Source organism: Oncorhynchus kisutch, linkage group LG28 (assembly GCF_002021735.2).
Source record: "Oncorhynchus kisutch isolate 150728-3 linkage group LG28, Okis_V2, whole genome shotgun sequence".
In the NCBI taxonomy this organism is placed as follows: Eukaryota; Metazoa; Chordata; class Actinopteri; order Salmoniformes; family Salmonidae; genus Oncorhynchus; species Oncorhynchus kisutch.
Genome location: NC_034201.2, coordinates 26,043,472 through 26,066,219, shown reverse-complemented (window position 1 = coordinate 26,066,219; position 22,748 = coordinate 26,043,472). Strand labels below are relative to the sequence as shown.

General features: G+C 41.8%; 1 protein-coding gene across 2 annotated transcripts in view; it reads left to right on the top strand.

The window, feature by feature from the left end:
- Window positions 1–2,432: 2,432 nt before the first annotated feature.
- LOC109873302 (cell surface glycoprotein MUC18) overlaps window positions 2,433–22,748 on the top strand; it is a 64,524-nt gene continuing 44,208 nt past the window's right edge. For both annotated transcript variants that reach the window (XM_020464955.2, XM_020464956.2), the window contains exon 1: window positions 2,433–2,580. In XM_020464955.2, coding sequence (XP_020320544.1) covers window positions 2,517–2,580 — 64 coding nt within the window. In that variant the 5' untranslated portion in view covers window positions 2,433–2,516. The remainder of the gene's footprint in view (window positions 2,581–22,748) is intronic.

Here is a 22,748-nt window from a genome sequence, read left to right as displayed (position 1 = left end):
AACAGTGAAATGCTTAATTACTTATAACAGGGAGAGAGAAAGAGAGACAGAGCAAGAGCGAAAGGTACAATCAATTTGAGATAGAGAAAATGAAATGTAAGCATGGAATCGTCTTTTTCTGCCTTCTCTCTATCACATAGAAAATAAAGTATTTTGGGCTCTGGGTACACATCAATGGCATTTTCTCATTTGCTTCAGACTTGCCTTCTCTGCTCTATAGTCTGGACTTTACTGTACCCCGGCCTCAAGGGACTGTGCTACATGCTGCCTTTGTGACCTTCTTTCTAAATCCACTGGACCAGATTTAGCGCACTTGCAGGGGTGGTAGCAATGTCAATTCCTACTGTGTACAGTGATGACTGTTTGTACCCGCAGGTGAACAAACACACCCACATGGGGTAATGCATGCGGAGTGTGTGATGGATGTAGGTGACCTTAACTACACTGACAGTGTGGTACCTGTAGAGACCATTTTGTAAGCAGAAATTCTTGAGTAAGATATTAACACTAATTGTTCACCATTGTTTCTGGTGTGGTCCTTGTTAGATTTAGAAGTCTAAATATACCACCATTGAGGAGATTGAATGTTTAATTCACCAAAAAGAAAACATATTGCTGAACCAGATATCCTGCACAACCTAAAATAATGTAAAAACAGAACATATGTGTCCTGTTACATCTATTGTTCATCATAGCTCAACATAGCTCTATAATTGCCACTGTTTTTTAATTTCACCTTTATTTAACCAGGTAGGCTAGTTGAGAACAAGTTCTCATTTGCAACTGCGACCTGGCCAAGATAAAGCATAGCAATTCGACACATACAACAACACAGCGTTACACATGGAATAAACAAAACATAGTCAATAATACAGTAGGGGGAAAAAGTCTATATACAGTGAGTGCAAATAAGGGAGTTAAGGCAATAAATAGGCCATGGTGGCGAAGTAATTACAATATAGCAATTAAAACACTGGAATGGTAGATGTGCAGAAGATGAATGTGCAAGTAGAGATACTGGGGTGCAAAGGAAAAAGATAAATAAATAAATACAGTATGGGGATGAGGTAGGTAGATAGATGGGCTGTTTACAGATGGGCTATGTACCGGTGCAGTGATCTGTGAGCTGCTCTGACAGCTGGTGCTTAAAGCTAGTGAGGGAGATATGAGTCTCCAGCTTCAGAGATTTTTGCAGTTAGTTCCAGTCATTGGCAGCAGAGAACTGGAAGGAAAGACGACCAAAAGAGGAATTGGCTTTGGGGGTAACCAGTGAGATATACCTGCTGGAGCGTGTGCTACGAGTGGGTGCTGCTATGGTGACCAGTGAGCTGAGATAAGGTGGGGCTTTACCTAGCAGAGACTTGTAGATAACCTGTAGCCAGTGGGTTTGGCGACAATTATGTAGCAAGGGCCAACCAACGAGAGCGTACAGGTCTTCATGTCTGCCCTATGGGTTGATCTTACATCCATTTGTAACCCTATATCTCCCTGCACTCTGTCCCAGGCCCAGCAGCCTTGCTCTGGAGCCCCTCTCTGCTGCAGCTGTTAGCGGAGGTGACAGTCAAGTGATGAAAACAGCCAGGTCATTAACGACCTGCAAGCTAAGAGAGAATCCCTTTTTCTAGGGTTGAGAGTTGGGGCCACTACTGTGTTTACAAGGGCACATAAAAAAAAAAAAATATTTACAATGACGGCCTATTCTGGCCAAACCCCGACGATGTTGGGCCAATTGTGTGCTACCCTATGGGACTCCTAATCACGGCCGGATGTGATACAGCCTGGATTGGTGGACATTGCATCTCTTCCAATATTCTTCCAATTTACAGTAGGCTATTTCTTTACCTATAGAGAACAAAGGGTCATGTTAATATGATAGAATGTTAATTCCTTGTTCAAATCCTTTTATGTCATGGCATTACCTTATTGGAATATTACATGAGCTGATGATATTCATGCTAAATAAATCATAATCATATAAATCATATTTTCTCATTTCATTTATCAGTCCTAGTTCGTGATTCAGCCACCCTATTGTGAATGTAACCAATGTGAAATGGCTAGGTAGCTAGCGGGGTGGGTAAAGATGCTTCGAGGGTAGCTGTCGTCTATGTGTGCAGAGGGTCTCTTGTTCAAGCCCAGGTAGGGGCGAGGAGAGGGACGAAAGCTATGCTATACATAAAGATAGCCAAATGAGATACCGTGTTGGCCAATAGGTGTTATTCCAGGCATGATGTAAACTTACCATCCATAATAGATACAGTTTCTTTCTCCCAAGAAGAAAACTAATGTTTCTCACTAAATACAAAAGGGAAGGGGGAAGGAATTTGGAAATCCAAAATGTTCTCATACAGACAGTACAATAGAGTAAACGACAGACCTTTTTCTGCAACTCCACGCCCTCACCCCTCCCTCCCTTGCTCGCTTTCCTTCCCTACAGTCCAGACTGGCTTGCGCTCTCCTTGCGCGGCAAACCAACTCGTTTCATTCTAAAGACTGGATAAGACGAGAAGAACAGCATGGCTTTCCCAAAGAACTCGTTCATATTGTTGTTTGTTCTTATTTGTTCCCTCAGTTTGAATGGTAAGTAAGACAAATACAACCATTTTGCTTTGTTTTTGATATTGGGAAACTTTTCTCGAGGGGTTGACAAATGTTTACAAAGGGGAGAGTTTGAATGCACTTCGGCATGCATCCCGAATGAGTGAGGGATGGATGCTGTAGCAGCCCAATATTAGGCTGTTTTGAATGTAAAGTTTCATTTATTTCAACACAGTCACATTAAAACCAAATAGATTTTAGACTTTTTGCGAAGCCTTGGCCATAATACACACTTTGAGGCAAGATTTTGTAGCGTATTTCCAGATTCGGAGAAGCAAGTGCCAGTGTGCAAATATTGAAACGTGAACGGTTGGAGCATACCCTGAGTGAACAACGTAATATGAACACCTGCTCTTTCTATGACATAGACTGACCAGGTGAATCCAGGGGAAAGCTATGATCCCTTATTGATGTCACTTGTTAAATCCACTTCAATCAGTGTAGACGAAGATGAGTTAAATAATGTTTTTTAAGCCTTGAGACAATTGAGACATGGGTTGTGTGCCATTCGGAGGGTGAATGGGCAAGACAAAAGATGTAAGTGCCTTTGAACGGGGTATGGTACTAGGTGCCATGCGCACTGGTTTGAGTGTGTCAAGAACTGCAACGCTGTTGGGTTTTTCACGCTCAACAGTTTCCCGTGTGTATCAAGAATGGTCCACCACCTAAAGGACATCCAGCCAACTTGACACAACTGTGGGAAGCATTGGAGTCAGCATGGGCCAGCATCCATGTGGAACGCTTTCGACACCTTGTAGAGTCCATGGCCCAATTAATTGAGGATGTTATAAGGGCAAACGGGAGTGCAACTCATTATTTGGAAGTTGTTTTGGGGAAATTAAAACTCGTCCATATTTCCAAACGAGTAAAAACCTGCCATAGACAGAGTTAACTGAACATTTTATTGACGTCTCAATTTTAAAGTGGTAATTTAAGTGGCCTATTCATTAGGTATAGGCTAAGATTTGAATTACCGTTGCTAAATTGGTACCGTGACAGTGTGACCATGAAATCACGTTGCCAATTATCACAGCAAATATCCATGCACGTTTTAATTCTGGAATTCTGGGTAAACCTTGATGTGTTTTTGCATTATAAACATAATTTGCTTACCAATATTATCATATGATATGTGTTGGACCGCCAAAGTCCATGGTGCTAACTGTTAGACACCCCTCTCCAATGACCAAGAGGTTTACATTGTTTAATCAAGAGCTGACTGCTGTCAATTCTTTTAAGTATAAACTATGTGAGGTGTTCACTGTGCCTGCTTTGATAAAAATCATAAGACCAGGACCATAAAACCAGGACAGAGTTCTGCAGATAAAATATCAGGCATAAGTCAGGTATTAGTCACATGTTGACTCTATTCTTTTCCCACAGTTGTGACTGAAAATGCATAGGTTTGGGTTACTGTGGTCATATGAATGTAAAGTTAGGATATGGTCATCTGACACTGTGTTGTAAATACTTTGCATGAGTAGGTCTACTTGTGTGTATCTACATTATTGTGTGTGCATGTTTGTGCACTCTAAACTAGGATGGGTGGAGGTTGAGTGTTGCTTTTACTAAGTGCAGCTCCCATTAACAGTGTGTGTGAGTGTCGTTTTCATCGTCTGACCCTGCTGGTCACAAGGCACAACGTTTCCTCTCCACCCACTAAATCCTCCACTCATAGTTCAGCGGACACTCCCTGTTCATTTAACTATCTCTTAGTATGGTGTGGCATTCCCTCTCCTCCTCCCCATGTCCTTCTCTCCCTCTCCCTCCACCACTTCACAACAGGACAACACTCACTCTGCCCTGGCCTTATCCCTCATTTTGCCTCCAATCCCTGTTTTTTCCTCTTAACCTTGTCTTAATTGGGTCACCTCCACTTAATCCTCAACTCCTCCTCGTCCCCCTGGGAGATGGGGTAAAGCTGTCTGTTTTGGGATTATTGACTAGAGATAGAGACCCTTGGCCCATCTGTTAGCCTCTAAACAGAGAATGTTGTGAGTATGATGCCCCTCCTCATATAGGCATTTTGAAGGCACTTGTATCTTAAATTCTTAAAAGTAGATAACAGCATTTCCATATGAGGAATTCAACAAAATACTTGAAATTATATTGAGCATGCATGCCTAATCTATTCCTGCCTTTTACTGTAACTCCAAAACATGAAGGCATTTCACTACTAACCATCTATAATCAGGCTCCTGAGGTTGGAGATTCTCTAATCAAGTTTTAGAGAACCAAATCATCCCAAAAAATGAAAGTAGTGCTGCTCCCTGAGCAGAGAAATCAGGCCTGGCTTTCTTTGAATGACACAAACAAACCATTATTTGAGGTTGCATTATATCTCTCCATATTTCTTGACGCATTGGCCCATTCCCGCATACATTTTTATATTAATTCAGATTAAGGAAATAATAGACTTCAAATTAAGCCTTCATTCGAATATGGAAGTACATTACTGGCCCCGTCTATCATAGGAGCCTCAGTAGGCCTATGCCCACTCAGTGAGCAGCCCACTTCCTGCTTGATGGAGCATCCCCTGACCTCTGCTGATGGAAGCACAATGGGATGCTGTTCCCTCTCAGAGACCAGTCTTTGCACACTGCTAGGTTCATCAACAATGGAGCCCTGCTTTTCCTGCAGCTTAATATTCAGAAGTATTACAGTTCTTTAAGTATGTATTCGGGACTGAATTCAGATGACCCAAAATATTAAATTAAAGAAGGCATCTGAAAGGAAGCTTTTAAAACGACTGAAGGCAATTCTATGGACATATTTTAAGCATCTTTGGTAGAGGAAGATGTTCTCTTCACATCTTCAATGATTTCCTCTTCTAGAAAGAGGGGGTAAGGAACGAGAGAGAGAGTTTTTCAAGACTGAATATAACGTTCGTTTTGGCAGTCATTATTTTACTGAGGAAAGGAGCACTCAGCCCTTCCTAAATATCTATTTGAAGAGCTCCCCAGATTACACACTATTCATCACGAATGGAAACATTCATGGCATAATAATACACAGTTGCTAGTGGTTCTCTGACATGTACATCTAGATAAGATGTAATGCCATTAACCAGAGCCCCTGGCTGAGATATCAACCTGTCACTTACTGATGGGGGAACTCTGCATGCTCATGAGAGTATAATGCAATTGAATGTTAATCATCACTTGTATATGATGATGTAATGTCATAGACATCCAACAGGGGGCAGCAAGAGGGTAAATTATTATGGATGGTCTATTAAATTGATAAATATGCTTAATCCTAAAGCAAACTCTCAGGCTCCCAGCAAAGCTTCAGATTAATTATTATATTCAAGCCATGCTCGCAGAGGAAAAACATATTCTATAAAATTGTATCTTTTTTTTGAGGCCAAGACTGAAAGAACAGAAGTCTGGCTGAACAGTGGTATTCTAGCTCCAGCAGCCAGACACTTCTCAATACCATGAGAACATACTGTACCCATAAGCTCATACCTTTTGTGACTTTCCCCCTCTTTTCTTCACAACTCCTCCGTTACAGAAGTGAGCAGCTGTGGAAATGAGGTGGATTTGCTGTGTGACGGTCCAGAGGCAGCTGGGATGTGTGCAGCTGCGGGCCTCGTCCATACTGTTAGTGCATGAGTGACAGCTAGCCACGGCACATACTCAAACATACTGACTCTTTGTGTTCTTTAGAGAGAGGGTGATAGCTGAGCCCAGAGGCTTAAAATAGGGCCTTGAAATAGTGCTGATGATTTTTATTTGAATCCCCATTAGCCGACACCAATGGCGACAGCTAGTTTTCCTGGGGACCGACACATAACGAAAGAGACCAAAAATACTTTATAATTTGCATACATTTAAAACATTAACATAGACATTATAGATGTATATACAGTTGAAGTCGGATGTTTACATACACCTTATCTAAATACATTTAAACTCAGTTTTTCACAATTCCTGACATTTAATCCTTGTAAATATTCCCTGTCTTAGGTCAGTTAGGATCACCACTTTATTTTAAGAATGTGAAATGTCAGAATAATAGTAGAGAGATGGATTTATTTCAGCTTTTATTTATTTCATCACATTCCCAGTGGGTCAGAAGTTTACATTCACTCAATTAGTATTTGGTAGCATTGCCTTTAAATTGTTTAACTTGGGTCAAACGTTTTGGGTAGCTTTCCACAAGCTTAACTGAGTGGAAAGTCAGGTTTGTAGGCCTTCTTGCTCGCACGTGCTTTTTCAGTTCTTCCCACAAATCTTCTATAGGATTGAGGTCAGGGCTTTGTGATGGCCACTCCAATACCTTGACCTTGTTGTCCATTTTGCCACAACTTTGGAAGTATGCTTGGGGTCAATGTCCATTTGGAAGACCTATTTGCGACCAAGCTATAACTTCCTGACTGATGTCTTGAGATGTTGCTTCAATATATCCACATAATTTTCCTACCTCATGAAGCCATCTATTTTGTGAAGTGCACCAGTCCCTCCTGCAGCAAAGCACCCCCACAACATGATGTTGCCACCCCCGTGCTTCACGGTTGGGATAGTGTTCTTCGGCTTGCAAGCATCCCCCTTTTTCAGACCAGAGGACATTTCTCCAAAAAGTACGATATTTGTGCAGTTGCAAACCGTAGTCTGGCTTATTTATGGCAGTTTTGGAGCAGTGGCTTCTTCCTTGCTGAGCGGGCTTTCGGTTATGTCGATATAAGACTCATTTTACTGTGGATATAGATACTTTTGTACCCGTTTCCTCCAGCATCTTCACAAGGTCCTTTGCTGTTGTTCTGGTATTGATTTGCCCTTTTCACACCAAATTACATTCATCTCTAGGAGACAGAACGTGTCTCCTTCCTGAGCGGTGTGACGGCTGCGTGGTCCCATGGTGTTTATACTTGCATACTATTGTTTGAACAGATGAACGTGGTACCTTCAGGCGTTTGGAAATTGCTCCCAAGGATGAACCTGACTTGTGGAAGTCTACAATTTTTTTTCTGAGGTCTTGGCGGATTTCTTTTTATTTTCCCATGATGTCAAGCAAAGAGGCACTGAGTTTGAAGGTAGGCCTTGAAATACATCCACAGGTACTAAGGTACTTCTAAAGCTTCTGAAATTTTCCAAGCTGTTTAAAAGCACAGTCAACTTAGTGCATGTAAACTTCTGACCTACTGGAATTGTGATACAGTGAATCATAAGTGAAATAATCTGTCTGTAAACAATTGTTGGAAAAATGACTTGTGTCATGCACAAAGTATATGTCCTAACCGAGTTGCCAAAACTATAGTTTGTTAACAAGAAATTTGTGGAGTCGTTGAAAAACGGAGCTGTTGGCCGAGGTTGGAGTATCCAGGAGGAAGGCATGGCCAGCCGTTGAGAAATGCTTGTTGAAGTTTTCGATAATCATGGATTTATCGGTGGTGCCGTGTTAACTAGCCTCAGTGTAGTGGGCAGCTGGGAGGAGGTGCTCTTGTTCTCCATGGACTTTACAGTATCCCAGAACTTTTTGGAGTTAGAGCTACAGGATGCAAATTTCTGCCTGAAGAAGCTGGCCTTTGCTTTCCTGACTGACTGCGTGTATTGGTTCCTGACTTCCCTGAACAGTTGCATATCGCGGGGACTATTCAATGCTATTGCAGTCCGCCACAGGATGTTTTTGTGCTGGTCGAGGGCAGTCAGGTCTGGAGTGAACCAAGGGCTATATCTGTTCTTAGTTCTGCATTTTTTGAACGGAGCATGCTTATCTAAAATGGTGAGGAAGTTACTTTTAAAGAATGACCAGGCATCCTCAACTGACGGGATGAGGTCAATATCCTTCCAGGATACCAGGGCCAGGTCGATTAGAAAGGTCTGCTCACAGAAGTGTTTTAGGGAGCGTTTGACAGTGATGAGGGGTGGTCGTTTGACTGCGGATCCGTAGCGGATACAGGCAATGAGGCAGTGATCGCTGAGATCCTGGTTGAAGACAGCGGAGGTGTATTTGGAGGGCCAGTTGGTCAGGATGACCTCTATGAGGGTGCCCTTGTTTACAGATTTAGGGTTGTACCTGGTGGGTTCCTTGATGATTTGTGTGAGATTGAGGGCATCTAGCTTAGATTGTAGGACTGCCGGGGTGTTAAGCATATCCCAGTTTAGGTCACCTAACAGAACAAACTCTGAAGCTAGATGGGGGGCGATCAATTCACAAATAGTGTCCAGGGCACAGCTGGGAGCTGAGGGGGGTCAGTAGCAGGCGGCAACAGTGAGAGACTTATTTCTGGAGAGAGTAATTTTTAAAATTAGTAGTTCGAACTGTTTGGGTATGAACCTGGAAAGTATGACATTGCTTTGCAGGCTATCTCTGCAGTAGACTGCAACTCCTCCCCCTTTGGCAGTTCTATCTTGACGGAAAATGTTATAGTTGGGTATGGAAATCTCAGAATTTTTGGTGGCCATCCTGAGCCAGGATTCAGACACGGCAAGGACATCAGGGTTAGCAGAGTGTGCTAAAGCAGTGAGTAAAACAAACTTAGGGAGGAGGCTTCTGATGTTGACATGCATGAAACCAAGGCTTTTTCGATCACAGAAGTCAACAAATGAGGGTGCCTGGGGACATGCAGGGCCTGGGTTTACCTCCACATCACACGCGGAACAGAGGAGGAGTAGTATGAGGGTGCGGATATCAAAATTGGTGTGATGAATCATGCTTCACCATCTGGCAGACCGACGGAGGAATCTGGGTTTTTCGGATGCCAGGAGAACGCAACCTGCTCCAATGCATAGTACCATCTGTAAAGTTTGGTGGAGGAGGAATAATGGTCCGGGGCTGTTTTTCATGGTTTGGGCTAAGCCCTTACTTTCAATGAAGGGAATTCTTAACGCTACAGGATACAATGACATTCTAAACGATTCTATGCTTCCAACTTTGTGGCAACAGTTTGGGGAAGGCTTTTTCCTGTTTCAGCATGACAATGCCCCTGTGCACAAAGCGAGTTCAGTACAGAAATGGTTTGTTGAGATCTGCTTGAACCAATAACACACAAACAATTATATGTTTTCATGTCTTTATTGAACACACTGTGTAAACATTCACAGTGCAAGGTTGAAAATGTATGTAAACCCTTGGATTCAGTAACTGGTTGACCCTCCTTTGGCAGCAATAACCTCAACCAAATGTTTTCTGTAGTTGCGGATCAGACCTGCACAACGGTCAGGAGGAATTTTGGACTGTTCCTCTTTACAATATTCAGCAATATTCTTGGGATGTCTGTTGTGAACTGCTCTCTTGAGGTCATGCCACAGCATCTCAATCGAAGGTTAGGACTCTGACTGGCCACTCCAGAAGGCGTATTGTCTTCTGTTGAAGCCATTCTGTTGTTGATTTTCTTCTGTGTTTTGGGTCGTTGTCCTGTTGCATCACCCAACGTCTGTTGAGCTTCAATTGGCAGACAGATAGCTTAACTTTCTCCTGCAAAATGTCTTGATAAACTTGGGAATTCATTTTTCCGTCGATGATAGCAAGCTGTCCAGGCCCTGAGGCAGCAAAGCAGCCCAAAACCATGATGCTCCCTCAACCATACTTTAGTTGGGGTGAGGTTTTGATGTTGGTGTGCTGTGACTTTTTCCCTCCACACATAGTCTTGTGTGTTCCTTCCAAACAACTCAACTTTAGTTTCATTTGTCCATAGAATATTTTGCCAGTAGCGCTGTGGAACATTCAGGTGCACTTTTGCAAACTTCAGACCTGCAGCAATGTTTTATTTGGACAGCAGTTGCTTCTTCCGCGGTGTCCTCCCATAAACACCATTCTTGTTTAGTGTTTTATGTATCGTAGACTCGTCAACTAAGACATTAGCGTGTTCCAGAGATATCTATAAGTCTTTAGCTGACACTCTAGGATTCTTCTTAATGTCATTTAGCATGCTGTGCTCTTGCAGTCATCTTTACGGGATGGCCACTTCTAGGGAAAGTAGCAACAGTGCTGAACTTTCTCAATTTATAGACAATTTGTCTTACTGTGAACTGATGAACCAAGGCTTTTTAGAGATACTTTTGTAACCCTTTCCAGCTTTATGCAAGTCAATGATTCTTAATCTTAGGTCTAAGATCTCTTTTGTTCAAGGTAAGGTTCACATCAGACAATGTTTCTTGTGAATAGCAAACTCACATTTTGTGAGTGTTTTCTATCGGGCAAAGCAGCTCTAACCAACGTCTCCAATCTTGTCTCATTGATTGGACTCCAGGTTAGCTGACTCCTGACTCCAATTAGCTTTTGGAGAAGTCATTAGCCTAGAGGATCACATACTTATTCCAACCTACATTGAATGTTTAAATTATGTATTCAATATAGACAAGAAAAATACAATAATTTCTGTGTTATTAGTTGAAGCACACTATGTGTGTCTATTGTTGTAACTTAGATGAAGATGAGATCAAATTTGATGACCACTTTATGCAGGAATCCAGGTATTTCCAAAGGGTTCAAATATATTTTAGTGCCACTGTATTTGTATATATATATATATAACACTTTTCTGGTTACTACATGATTCCATATGTGTTATTTCATAGTTTTGATGTCTTCACTATCATTTGACAATGTAGAAAATAGTAAAAATAAAGAAAATCCCTTGAATGAGCCGGTGTGTCCAAACTTTTGACTGGTACTGTATATTACAACTAAAGAGAAACACAAAATAAACAATACAGCTTAAGAATAATATTGTGTGGGGTGTGTGTACATACAATTACTGATGGAAATACTGACTAAAAGGTATTGGTTGCAAATATGCTCTTGAACTGATATTCGATTTAGAGTAGAACTTAAAAAGTATAATCTGTTTGCACCGTGTCTCAGTAGACCTTTTTGGCCAAGCCATGCAGTTTACATTCCCAAATACTTTTTGCTTGGTACTGGGACTCCCAACTTTACCAAAACATTAATTGAACCTTTAAACTTCTGGATCATTTATTCTGATTGACCTTAAATGTCCACAGCCCTGACAGCTGCATTCGGGAGCTCAGACGAACATGACACCTCTCATTCTGGAGGCTCATTGATCAAGGCCAAAGAGCCATGGAGTTAGGTCCTGAGCCTTGCTGTGCTAAGCCCCCTTGAGCAATGATGAGGTGAGACAGGACCACGGGGCCCGAGGGAAGTGCCAAAACAGTCCACCCCCCTGCACCATTTGAAGTTGTTCACTGAAGAGTGGACCAAAACAATGAGTAGGGGCTTCTATGGGCCCCAGGTTGCTCCATCAGGCTTTGATTAGAGGAGGGGGGTCTTCCGAATCCGAAGTGTATCTAGACCTGTATATAGGGGGTCTAGAGGCTGTGTGCTGATCTGAAGAAAGTCTCGGTTTGTTTTGATTCAGTTTCTTTAGTGGAGCTCTTTCATTGATTATGGTTACATACCCATGGCTTTAGATTTTGGTTGGACGTCTTTGCCACGTTGTTAAAAAATAAACCAGGCACAGACAGTATATAAAAGAGGCATCCAGCAACCAGTGCATGAGCAGGTATACACCCCGGGCCTGAGCTGAGGGCTTTGTCATACATACAGTATCTCCTGACTATGGATTATTAATTTTAGTGTGGGTTTTCATATTGAACAGTTGGTCTATATATAGTGATTAGAATTATTCCTGCCCTCTTGGAGGGAATTCCTCAGCATTGACTTTGCCAGAAAACAGAAAAAAAACCTATTGAGATGAACAGTTTTATTCAGGGCATCTCTTTCATCAGAATGGAATGAGTTAGACCCAGGGGAGAACGACTGCTCCCTCTCATTGAAGCGCGGAAGTTCAATGCCGACCGTTGTACTGCAGTCATTGTTTGCAGAAAACAGCATCCCCCATTATAGGGAATGGGATCTTGGTTGGCAATCCTCTTGTAAAAAGATAAATGAATTAAAAGTGAATTATGGTACCAATAATTGCTTTTAATACACCAGATATATGTCCTTGAACCAATTATTTTATAATCACACACAGAATACATTTGAGTTTAGTTTCTAATAATTTAGTTGCTAATGGCAGCCTGCAATACCGCGGTCGGCCTTCAACTGGAGTTACTCAATGAGAGGTGGCAGCACTGAGCTAGCCTGCAACATCACTTCCTGGAGTAGCTCAAAATGCGCATATTATGTCTGCATGAGTCTTCATATTAATAGACTTCATTTGAGCTCCCAAGTGGCACAGCGGTCTAAGGCACTGAATCACATTGCTAGATGCGTCACTACAGACCCTGGCTCTGATTCAGAGGGGTTGGGTTAAAATCAGAAGGCACATTTCAGTTGAATACATTCAGTTGGACAACTGACTATGTATCCCCCTTTCCCTTTGGTTTGATCCCGGGCTGTATCACAACCGGCCGCTGCCGTCGGTTCTATAGGCCAACGTGCAATAATTGGACAAATAAAATCGATGACCTACGATCAGGATTATCCTACCAGCGGGACATGAACCTTTTCACACGTTCCAACACACTGGTGTGAGTGATCATTCTACAGTGGTCCCTGTAGGGTACGATCAAACTGGTGTGATTAGAATGCTTATTTAGAACTGCCAGTTTCAAATGAGCAACAATCAGCTTTTGAGCTGGCTACACAGTTTTTTCAGAAACATTTTGCACAAACACAGTCCTTACAAAGTTATGTCCAGAATGTAAGCTGTTCATTTTTTGATGCAATGTTCAGACATTCACAGAAGTATCTACAGCATAACACAGAAAAATGTAGGCTACATTTGTCCTAGTGCTATCTGAGGAAAGATTGACGTAACACAAGCGGTCATATTTTTAGAACTCTTGGCTGACATAAACTACAATATGAATGAGCAATTACTATTTATAATTAATCACATCACGGGTGAGCTCACCATTGATCGAAATAATTGAATAAAACACTCTCTAGAAATCGAAAGTAATCCGACGATGGGCAGTTTTTGCGCCGCTGCCATGCTTTTTCTCTCTCACAGAAACCAAAGATAATAAGAGAAGACGAGGAGTTTGGTCTGTTTATAGTATGCATGTTGAAGGGGGTGTGTCGTCTACCATCGTTGACATCCCACCATTCACTTCCGGAAGTTCGCAAAAAATGAGTGAACCCTTCCTCACCTCATTTTGTTATTACATCTTTGGTCCAACAGACGATTACGTGAAACCCAGAATGCATTGTATGTCAACAAACATGGCTCCACACACAGCTGGAATTAGCTTAGGCCATCATACATCAGTACAACCTTCAAAAAAGTATTTTACACACATAATATGTGCCCATTACAATCTATGCAAGAATCGGAATGCATGATTTGTCACCGGTACTTGAAAACATGTGAATAAAACAGTAAATATATAAATAATTCCCACACAAAATATTTACTGATAGTGATTTATTGATACAAGTGGCGCTTGCTGGCAGTCAATCAAAATCAAATCAAATTTTATTGGTCACATACATATGGTTAGCAGATGTTAATGCGAGTGTAGCGAAATGCTTGTACAGTTGAAGTCGAAAGTTTACATACACCTCAGCCAAATACATTTAAATTCAATTTTTCACAATTCCTGACATTTAATCCTTTAAAAAAATGCCCTGTTTTAGGTCAGTTAGGATCACCAGTTTATTTTAAGAATGTGAAATGTCAGAATAATAGTAGAGAGAATTATTTATTCCAGCTTTTATTTCTTTCATCACATTCCCAGTGTGTCAGAAGTTTACATACACTCAATTAGTATTTGGTAGCATTGCCTTTAAATTGTTTAACTTGGGTCAAACGTTTTGGGTAGCCTTCCACAAGCTTCCCACAATAAGTTGGTGAATTTTGGCCCATTCCTCCTGACAGAGTTGGTGTAACTGAGTCAGGTTTGTTGGCCTCCTCGCATACGCTTTTGCAGTTCTGCCCACAAATTTTCTATAGGGTTGAGGTCAGGGCTTTGTGATGGCCACTCCAATACCTTGACCTTGTTGTCCTTAAGCCATTTTGCCACAACTTTGGAAGTATGCTTGGGATCATTGTCCATTTGGAAGACCCATTTGCGACCAAGCTTTAAATTCCTGACTGATGTCTTGAGATGTTGCTTCAATATATCCACATAATTTTCCTACCTTGTGATGCCATCTATTTTGTGAAGTGCACCAGACCCTCCTGCAGCAAAGCACCCCCACAACATGATGCTGCCACCCCTGTGCTTCACGGTTTGGATGGTGTTCTTCGGCTTGCAAGCATCCCCCTTTTCCTCCAAACATAACGATGGTCATTATGGCCAAACAGGACATTTCTCCAAAAAGTGTTATCTTTGTCCCCATGTGCAGTTGGAAACAGTCTGGCTTCTGTTTTGCTCAGCGGCCTTTCAGGTTATGTCGATATAGGACTCTTACTGTGGATATAGATACTTTTGTACCTGTTTCCTCCAGCATCTTCACATGGTCCTTTGCTGTTGTTCTGGGATTGATTTGCACTTTTCACACCAAAGTACGTTCATCTCTAGGAGACAGAATGCATCTCCTTCCTGAGTGGTATGATGGCTGCGTGGTCCCATGGTTTTTATACTGGCATACTATTGTTTGAACAGATGAACGTGGTACCTTCAGGCGTTTGGAAATTGCTCCCAAGGATGAACCTGACTTGTGGAGGTCTACAATCTTTTTTCTGAGGTCTTGGCTGATTTCTTTTGATTTTCCCATGATATCAAGCAAAGAGGCACTGAGTTTGAAGGTAGGCCTTGAAATACATCCACAGGTACACCTCCAATTGACTCAAATGATGTCAATGAGCCTTTCAGAAGCTTCTAAAGCCATGACATCATTTTCTGGAATTTTCCAAGCTGTTTAAAGGCACAGTCAACTTAGTGTATGTAAACTTCTGACCCACTGGAATTGTGATACAGTGAAATAATCTGTCTGTAAACAATTGTTGAAAAAATATATACTTGTGTCATGCACAAAGTAGATGTCCTAACCGACTTGCCAAAACTATAGTTTGTTAACAAGAAATTTGTGGAGTGGTTGAAAAATGAGTTTTAATGACTCCAAGCTAAGTGTATGTAAACTTCTGACTTCAACTGTAATCACTCACTCCACTCTGAGCCATTCAGTGTTGTTGTTTATGTATGTAGCTAGTGAGCTAAGCTGTAGCATTAGCAATGTCTTTCAAAACGAGACAATGCGGAAATTCTGGAGATTTTGTACAATTCTGACAATGAGTCTGAGAATGAAAGTCTGGAATCAGATTCTGAAAGTGACAGTGAGGAGCTGCCCCTCAACCTTGTAGTCATTGAGAACCACGAATCTGAGTACCCCTTGTCCACTGACGAAGTCCCAGGTCCCTTCGAAGATGCTGGTGGTGAAGGAGGCAGACCGACAATCAGATCCTCAAAAGGTTCTACATCTGCACCATCGAGAGCATCCTGACCGGTTGCATCACTGCCTGGTATGGCAACTGCTCGGCATCTGACGTAAGGTGCTACAGAGGGTAGTGCGTACGGTCCAGTACATCACTGGGGCCAAGCTTCCTGCCATCCAGGACCTATATACTAGTGGGTGTCAGAGGAAAGCCCCAAAAGTTGTCAGACTCCAGTCACCCAAGTCATAGACTGTTTTCTCTGCTACCGCACGGCAAGCGGTACCGTAGCGCCAAGTATAGGACCAGACGGCTTCTTTAACAGCTTTTACCCCCAAGCCATAAGACTGCTGAATAATTATTCTAATCGCCACCGGACTATTTATATTGACCCCCCCCCCATTTGTTTTTACACTGCTGCTACTTGCTGTTTTATCTATGCATAGTCACTTCACTCCTACCTACATGTACAAATGACCTCGACTAACCTGTACCCCCGCATATTGACTCAGGACCGGTACCCCTCGTATATAGCCTCGTTATTGTTATTTGATGTGTTACTTTATTTTTTACTTTACTCTTTCTTGAACTGCACTGTTAGTTAAGGGCTTGTAAGTAAGTATTTCACGGTGAGGTCTACACTTGTTGTAGTATTCTGCACATGTGACAAATAAAGTTCGATTTGATTTAAGATTTGATTTGATATTAGCCATCCTGCCTGTCTGTACTGTATGTCCCCTCATATTGGGAGTGTCCGTCTGTGGGACATATGACACTCTCTTGGGCCAGGATCCGGGATAACCAAAAGAAGATGTGGGGAGATCAAAAACTGCTGCCAGTAATGCTGCTTACGTGCCAAGTGTCACCCCTGTCTTCGACCCTTTAAAAGTTATATATCAGTAAGCAGGTTTACCTTAAAAGGTGACAGTATCTTTGTAATGACGATTCCAAAGGGACTCTAAGAACCTCTCTGATGTTGTCTTTGCTGAAACTTTCCCCCCGTTCTTCTTCCTTTGCCCCAAACCTCTCTATTCCTCCGCAAAAACAGTTCAACAAACAGCAGCTGCACACACCTGGCACCCAATTCACAGACAAGGCAGATTTTTGTGGGGGAATGGGCAGAGGTTGTGGTGCTACGCTGCTCAGGTTACACAGAAATCTTATACTACAATGCCCCCCCCCCCCAATCCTAGCCACCGCCATTCTTCTCAGTTGAAAATGTGTCCTCCCACACCTCTCTCATGCCTCCCCCCTCTCTTGTGGCCACTGTTGACCCCCCCTTGTATTTGTATGACTGGTGGATTGAGCCTGAGACTGCCAGGCCTCTATGTATTTCTGTTTCTGTAGGAAACTGTATTTTATTAACATAGAAATACCAATAGCAGAATAAAACACCAGTGGTTTTTAGATACAGGGAGAGACAGGGTGGAAGTGTGGGGCAATGTGCAGTCCTGTCAAAGAAAGATTAATTATTGATATGAATTGTAATTTTAAATACTTTCATTTATTCAGTCTATTCAAGGCCATTTATTTTCTACATGGCACTTTCAGGTTGTTTTGGCCCGGGATTATTACTCCATCCCTTTGTACTGTGAATGGACACAATAGAGAAGACTGGTATCATGTCCTGATCTTGCGATTCATCAGAAATTCAGAACATAGTCTGTGTGACAGGCATAGGCAAACACCTTGAATAGATTGTCTTACTGTCGGTTTAAAACGGAAAGATCTAATATTTGATTTGTCACATGCTTCGTAAACAACAGGTGTGGACTAACATTGAAATGCTTACGTATGGGCCCTTCCCAACAATGCAGAGAGAAAGAAAAGTTAAATAGAAAAGTAAAACACGTAATAATAAAAGTAACAATAGATACACAATGAGTAGCAATTATATAGGAATACCGAGTTGATGTGCAGGGGTAAGGGGTAATTGAGGTAGACATATACATACAGTGCATTCGAAAAGTATTCAGACCCCTTGACTTTTTCCACATTTTGTTACGTTACAGCCTTATTCTAAAATGGATGAAATAAAAACATGTCCTCATCAATCTACACAAAATACCCTATCATGACAAATCAAAAAAAATGTTTTTAGAAATGTTTGTAAAAGTCAGTATTTACTTAAGTATTCAGACCCTTTGCTATGAGACTCAAAATTGAGCTCAGGTGCATCCTGTTTCCATTGATCATCCTTGAGATGTTTTTACAACTTGATTGGAGTCCACCTGTGTTAATTCAATTGACTGGACATGATTTGGAAAGGCACACACCTGTCTATATAAGGTCCCACAGTTGACAGTGCATGTCAGAGCAAAAACCAAGCCATGAGGTTGAAGGACTTGTCCATAGCCCTCTGAGACAGGATTGTGTCGATGCAGATCTGGGGAAGGGTACCAAAAAATGTCTGCAGCATTGAAAGTCCCCCAAGAACACAGTGGCCTCCATCATTCTTAAATTGAAATAGTTTAGAACCACCAAGACTTCCTAGAGCTTGCTGTCCGGGCCAAACTGAGCAATCGGTGGGGGACATTTTTCAGGGAGGTGACCAAGAACCCGATGGTCACACTGACAGAGCTCCTGTTTTCCTCTGTGGAGATGGGAGAACCTTCCAGAAGGACAACCAACTCCGCAACAATCCACCAATCAGGCCTTTATGGTAGAGTGGCCATACAGAAGCCCCTCCTCCGTAAAAGGCACATGACAGCCACTTGGAGTTTGCCAAAAGGCACCTCAAAGACTCTCAGACCATGAGAAACAAGATTATCTTGTCTGATGAAACCAAGATTGAACTCTTTGACCTGAATACCAAGCGTCACGTCTGCAGGAAACCTGGCACCATCCCTATGGTGGTGGGGAATGTTTTTCAGCGTCAGGGACTGGGAGATTAGTCAGGATGGAGGGAAAGATGAACGGAGCAAAGTACAGAGAGATCCTTGATGAAAACCTGCTCCGGAGTGCTCAGGACTCCGGACTGGTGCGGAGGTTCACCTTCCAAAAGGACAACGACCCTAAGCACACAGCCAAGACATCGCAGGAGTGGCTTCGGGACAGTCGTTGAATGTCATAGCCAGAGCCCGGACTTAAACCCGATCAAACATCTCTGGAGAGACCTAAAAATAGCTGTGCAGCGACGCTCCCCATCCAACCTGACAGAGCTTGAGAGGATCTGCAGAGAAGAGTGGGAGAAACTCCCCAAATACAGGTGTGCCAAGCTTGTAGCATCATACCCAAGAAAACTCGATGCTGTAATCGCTGCAAAAGGTGCTTCAACAAAGTACTGAGTAAAGGTTCTGAATACTTAGGTAAATGTGATATTTAAGTTAAAAATATATATTTTTAATACATTTGCAAAAACATTCTCAACCAGTTTTTGCATTGTCATTATGGGGTATTGTTTGTAGATTGAGGGGGGAAAAACTATTGAATCCATTTTAGAATAAGGCTGTAATGTAACAAAATCTGTAAAAAGTCAATGGGTCTGAATACTTTCCGAATGCACTGTATAACTAGGAATAAAGTCGCGCCTTGCGGTCGGTGAAGGGGCTGTAATGTGAGCTTGATTTGACTTATGCACGCACATAGCTTCACCTATTGTCCTTAAAGGGTAGGTAGCATAAACGTAACCACATGTAACATATGGATAGTCATTAGAATATGCATCAAAAGTCCCAGTGCAAAGTTACCTCACTTTTAGATTTTTTGAGTTTTTACATAAAACTGTTCAGAATACAGAAGAATACCTAAGTCATGCTGGACAAAACATTTGCGGGGTGTGATGTAATATGGAGGACCTGTCAAACCAGCCTATTCCCTATTATGTAAACTCCAACATAAATAACTTCAAATGTACAACTTCAACTTAAACCAAATCGTTTGCACTCTTGACTACTAGTTTCAATTTAATTGTCAGACAATTTACATGCAAATACTTTCTTAATTTATTGTTACAAATCAGCTTGCAACGTTAGCGCTACTAGCCTGCTAATGTTACGTTAGCACTGCTTGAGTCAGCCAGTTGCGATCAACACTAGCTTACAGTTAAATTAAAGTAAACGTTTTGGAAATGCATGACGCCATCTAACCAGTTATCAAATAATGTTACCAGTATATTCAGTTATCTTAGCCAGCAAGCCAGCCAGCTAAAGTTAGTTACTTCAGCCTGCTTGTTAGCCTATCCAGCTAACTAACCTAGCTAGCCAACCACCACGATCGACATAGCTAAGTAGTAAGCAAGAGAACAACCACAAATGGGGTTAGTTACAGTGCCTTGCGAAAGTATTCGGCCCCCTTGAACTTTCATTTTTTTGTGAAGAATCAACAACAAGTGGGACACAATTATGAAGTGGAACGACATTTATTGGATATTTCAAACTTTTTTAACAAATCAAAAACGGAAAAATTGGGCGTGCAAAATTATTCAGCCCCCTTAAGTTAATACTTTGTAGCGCCACCTTTTGCTGCGATTACAGCTGTAAGTCGCTTGGGGTATGTCTCTATCAGTTTTGCACATCGAGAGACTGAAACATTTTCCCATTCCTCCTTGCAAAACAGCTCGAGCTCAGTGAGGTTGGATGGAGAGCATTTGTGAACAGCAGTTTTCAGTTCTTTCCACAGATTCTCGATTGGATTCAGGTCTGGACTTTGACTTGGCCATTCTAACACCTGGATATGTTTATTTTTGAACCATTCCATTGTAGATTTTGCTTTATGTTTTGGATCATTGTCTTGTTGGAAGACAAATCTCCGTCCCAGTCTCAGGTCTTTTGCAGACTCCATCAGGTTTTCTTCCAGAATGGTCCTGTATTTGGCTCCATCCATCTTCCCATCAATTTGAACCATCTTCCCTGTCCCTGCTGAAGAAAAGCAGGCCCAAACCATGATGCTGCCACCACCATGTTTGACAGTGGGGATGGTGTGTTCAGGGTGATGAGCTGTGTTGCTTTTACGCCAAACATAACGTTTTGCATTGTTGCCAAAAAGTTCCATTTTGGTTTCATCTGACCAGAGCACCTTCTTCCACATGTTTGGTGTGTCTCCCAGGTGGCTTGTGGCAAACTTTAAACGACACTTTTTATGGATATCTTTAAGAAATGGCTTTCTTCTTGCCACTCTTCCATAAAGGCCAGATTTGTGCAATATACGACTGATTGTTGTCCTATGGACAGAGTCTCCCACCTCAGCTGTAGATCTCTGCAGTTCATCCAGAGTGATCATGGGCCTCTTGGCTGCATCTCTGATCAGTCTTCTCCTTGTATGAGCTGAAAGTTTAGAGGGACGACCAGGTCTTGGTAGATTTGCAGTGGTCTGATACTCCTTCCATTTCAATATTATCGCTTGCACAGTGCTCCTTGGGATGTTTAAAGCTTGGGAAATCTTTTTGTATCCAAATCCGGCTTTAAACTTCTTCACAACAGTATCTCGGACCTGCCTGGTGTGTTCCTTGTTCTTCATGATGCTCTCTGCGCTTTTAACGGACCTCTAAGACTATCACAGTGCAGGTGCATTTATACGGAGACTTGATTACACACAGGTGGATTGTATTTATCATCAGTAGTCATTTAGGTCAACATTGGATCATTCAGAGATCCTCACTGAACTTCTGGAGAGAGTTTGCTTCACTGAAAGTAAAGGGGCTGAATATTTTTTTTTTCAGTTTTTGATTTGTTAAAAAAGTTTGAAATATCCAATAAATGTCGTTCCACTTCATGATTGTGTCCCACTTGTTGTTGATTCTTCACAAAAAATTACAGTTTTATATCTTTATGTTTGAAGCCTAAAATGTGGCAAAAGGTCGCAAAGTTCAAGGGGGCCGAATACTTTCGCAAGGCACTGTATAAATATATTTGGAACAATTAGTCTAGCACATGCAGGAACCCACGGAACAAAACAAATAAATCCAGCAGATATAGAGTAATTCAACATTGAATTTACCCAGTTTATCTCCATCACTGCTGACACTAGTGATGTCCAGGAAGGTCGTTAGGAAATAGAGGTTGCAGGCTTCACATTCACGCTCGGCACTGCACCTGGTTTCAGTCAGTCTCATTCTGAATCCTGCCTTCCACTGGTTATACTAAGCCATCAATACTCCAATCTGCTTGCTTCAACTGGACAAACCTTTCCGACTTCAAAGTTTGCTTCTCGTTTATGGACCACAAATTATTCATAACCCCGTCGTTGTGAGTATGACTGCACTATGTGGGTATTGCTGCACTAGCTACAAATTATGGAAAACTATTACAAGACTTACTTGCTCCCTCGACTACCACTACAAAACACACAGGAGAAAAAATAGTTGCAGTTTTTCACATTCATTTATATGGTTTCTTCTTCATGGATGTACATAGTAGCTCACCAGTGCCACCACTTGGTTTGGAATGTAATTACATGCTAGCATGGCTAGTAGCCAATATTAGCCAGCTGGAACTAGCTAGGAAACACTGTTTTTTCATATGACATTGAGAAATAGTGCATTGTGGGTAGTTAAAAACCCCCAGAAATAAGTAATGAATAAATATGTAAAAACACTGAAACATAATTATGTTGTTAGTAACCAGATCGTGACTACAACTAAGTTACTAAGTCTCTGACCACACTATGTTGTTACTTTGGTTAGTAAAAACTCATGCTTCCTACCTTTTAATGCTCACGGGACACACTTGAGGAATGGTGAAATTCTAACAAGGCAATATGTCATAAGATCGAAGTTCTACTTTCATCTTTGGTCTGGACTCTATATTGTAACAGATATGGTAATGTTTCGTCATAGAACAATGCAACTGCCAACCTTCTTCTCTGAATGCTCTCTCTGAACATACCCTCAAACCTTATCAATGACTTGAGGAATGTG